Below are 2144 nucleotides of genomic sequence, written 5' to 3'. Positions count from 1 at the left end.
CGCGAAATTGGCTTAGTCATCGACGTATTACTGGATATTACGGGATATTAGCGGGAACAGTCAGAACAACCGTCAATCCACCGCTTTCGTGGAGGACGTGCACGAGAGGCGAACAGGAAGGACCGGCCGTCCCCGGTATTTGTGAATCATACTCTACCTTGCCACTTTGCCGATCACCGGCTTCCAGGAACAAACAACGCGACGCGATCTGACGCGAAGTAAACCGAGGAGGAGTAGAAGCGTAACACGGCGCAACTAGAAAAGAGGAGGGGCTGAGCGGGAGGAAGAGGCGCGGCGCAGTGGGAGGCTAGGCCAGGCTAGGATAGGCGAGGCAAGGCGAGGCGAGATGAGGCGAAGCGAAGCGGACGCGCGTTAAACAGGACAAACCGAATAGTATCCTCGTTGGTAGTATTCGTGGACGAACGGTGCTTTCTCTCGCATCGGTTAACGTAGGGTTCGTAAAATCCTTCGAACGACGCGGCGTCTGATGCGACGAAAAATGAGAGGAAAAATGCGACGCGGTGGTGGCGTCGCTATCACGCGAACTTTTCGCGTTCCGCGAAAAAGCGTGCGAGCCAGGAGGACACGAACGGCCGCTTCTAGCGCGAATTCGTATCACCGATCAATCGATTCTCCGAAATCGCAAGGGTAGTCCCCCTCGTACGTTCGAGGCCACGCGCGTAATCGATCGCAATTGCGATCGCTGACATTTCGCTCGGCGAGATTACGCGTTTGCTCGACCGAGCGTTTCGAGAGGAAAAAAAGGGAAAAAATAAAAACACATGGCGTCATGGTAGGAAAGAAGCAAGCGTCGGTCGTTTCAAGACGACTTTTGACCTCGCGCGAGATTACTCCAATCTCTCTCCGGCTGACCGTCTCTCGATTTCCTCGTCGTCGTTGTTCCATTTAACGGTTCTTCCGGTGATAAGAAAGCACGGACTAAGCGCCGCCTTTGCTTCTGTCACACGGTCGCGCTTCACGTGTAAAAGTTCAACGGTTACCCCGTCAAGGGTCGCGTGCAATCTCGCGAGACAACGTGACCGTAACTCATTTGGGCAGGTTGCGTCGAAACAAAGAGCAATATGCCTGGAATGAATGAACGACGGCGGCGACGGCGACGGTGGAAACTATGAGACCGGTGGCAGTGGTCACGGTGTCGCGTACTGGATGTCGTGGATGTCGTGGATGTCGTGGATGTCGTGGATGTCGTGGATGCCGAGAGATTGGAAGCGCGAGCGTGCAGCCAGCCGGCGGGGAGCAGTAAACGGGATATATACGCGAGTGCGTGTTGCCGAGTACGGTATTCGGCAGTCGACGCGCGACGTCTGAACGGAGCGGGTTGTACTTGCTTGTTCCGGTCCATCTCGATCTGGCCCGTGACGATCGAAAACTTTGGCGCGCCGAACCGTGTTCGATATTTCCCGCCAACCAAAGGAGGCGAGGAAGCGAAGAAGAAGTAAAAGAGGCGCCTAAAATCTCCGAAAATCGTCGAGAATCGTAAATGTTGGATCGGTTCGTGTTTTAAAATGATCGCCTCGGCACTATCTCCTTTACCTTCCTCCCTCATTCTTTCATCCTTTTTCCCACACGGTTCTACTTTGTCTATTTTCTCATCGTCGTCGTCGTCACCCTCGCTTTTGCCGGTGTCGACGTCCTTGTCGTCGTCGTTGTCACAGACACCGTTACCGTCGCGTAAAAAGAAGAAACCAAACGAGTGGACGATCCATTGTGATCGATATTGTTTGAGATTACGCGATAAGAAAAGCGGTTGAGCGCGAGAAACGGTGGAACAAAGTGGGAAATCGAATTAGTCGGAGCAATCATCGTGGTATTTAAAAGTACACGAGAAGAGAAGGAGAGAGGGGAAGAGGGAGAGAAAGAGAAAAGGGATAACGAGACGATAGCGTGGAAATAGTCGCGCGTTGATTTAAAAGTCGCTTAAGACGATCGGTTGACATGTCGATCGACGTGTTTCACGATTGACCGAAAAGAACGAAGCGAGGCGAAAGACGGGAACAGGAGTGAAGGAAAAAGCACGGTGGGAGGTGGAAGGAGGAGAAAGAAGGTGGAGAAGTTGGAGGAGGAAAAGGAGAAGGTGGCGGTGGTGGAAGAAGAGGAGGAGGAGGAGGAGGAGGAGGAGGAGG

At 53.1% G+C, this 2144-nt stretch overlaps 1 protein-coding gene across 1 annotated transcript in view; it reads left to right on the top strand.

Moving 5' to 3' along the window:
• The first annotated feature begins 1095 nt into the window (after positions 1-1095).
• The window catches only part of mav (TGF-beta domain-containing family member maverick), a 9937-nt gene continuing 8888 nt past the window's right edge, over positions 1096-2144 (top strand). Inside the window, exon 1 of the mRNA XM_017899629.1 lies at positions 1096-1260. Coding sequence (XP_017755118.1) covers positions 1096-1260 — 165 coding nt within the window. The remainder of the gene's footprint in view (positions 1261-2144) is intronic.

Source organism: Eufriesea mexicana, unplaced genomic scaffold (assembly GCF_001483705.2).
Source record: "Eufriesea mexicana isolate 0111107269 unplaced genomic scaffold, ASM148370v2 scaffold4744748266, whole genome shotgun sequence".
In the NCBI taxonomy this organism is placed as follows: Eukaryota; Metazoa; Arthropoda; class Insecta; order Hymenoptera; family Apidae; genus Eufriesea; species Eufriesea mexicana.
Note: the sequence above shows the minus strand (reverse complement) of the source record. Positions and strands in the feature narration are given on the sequence as shown.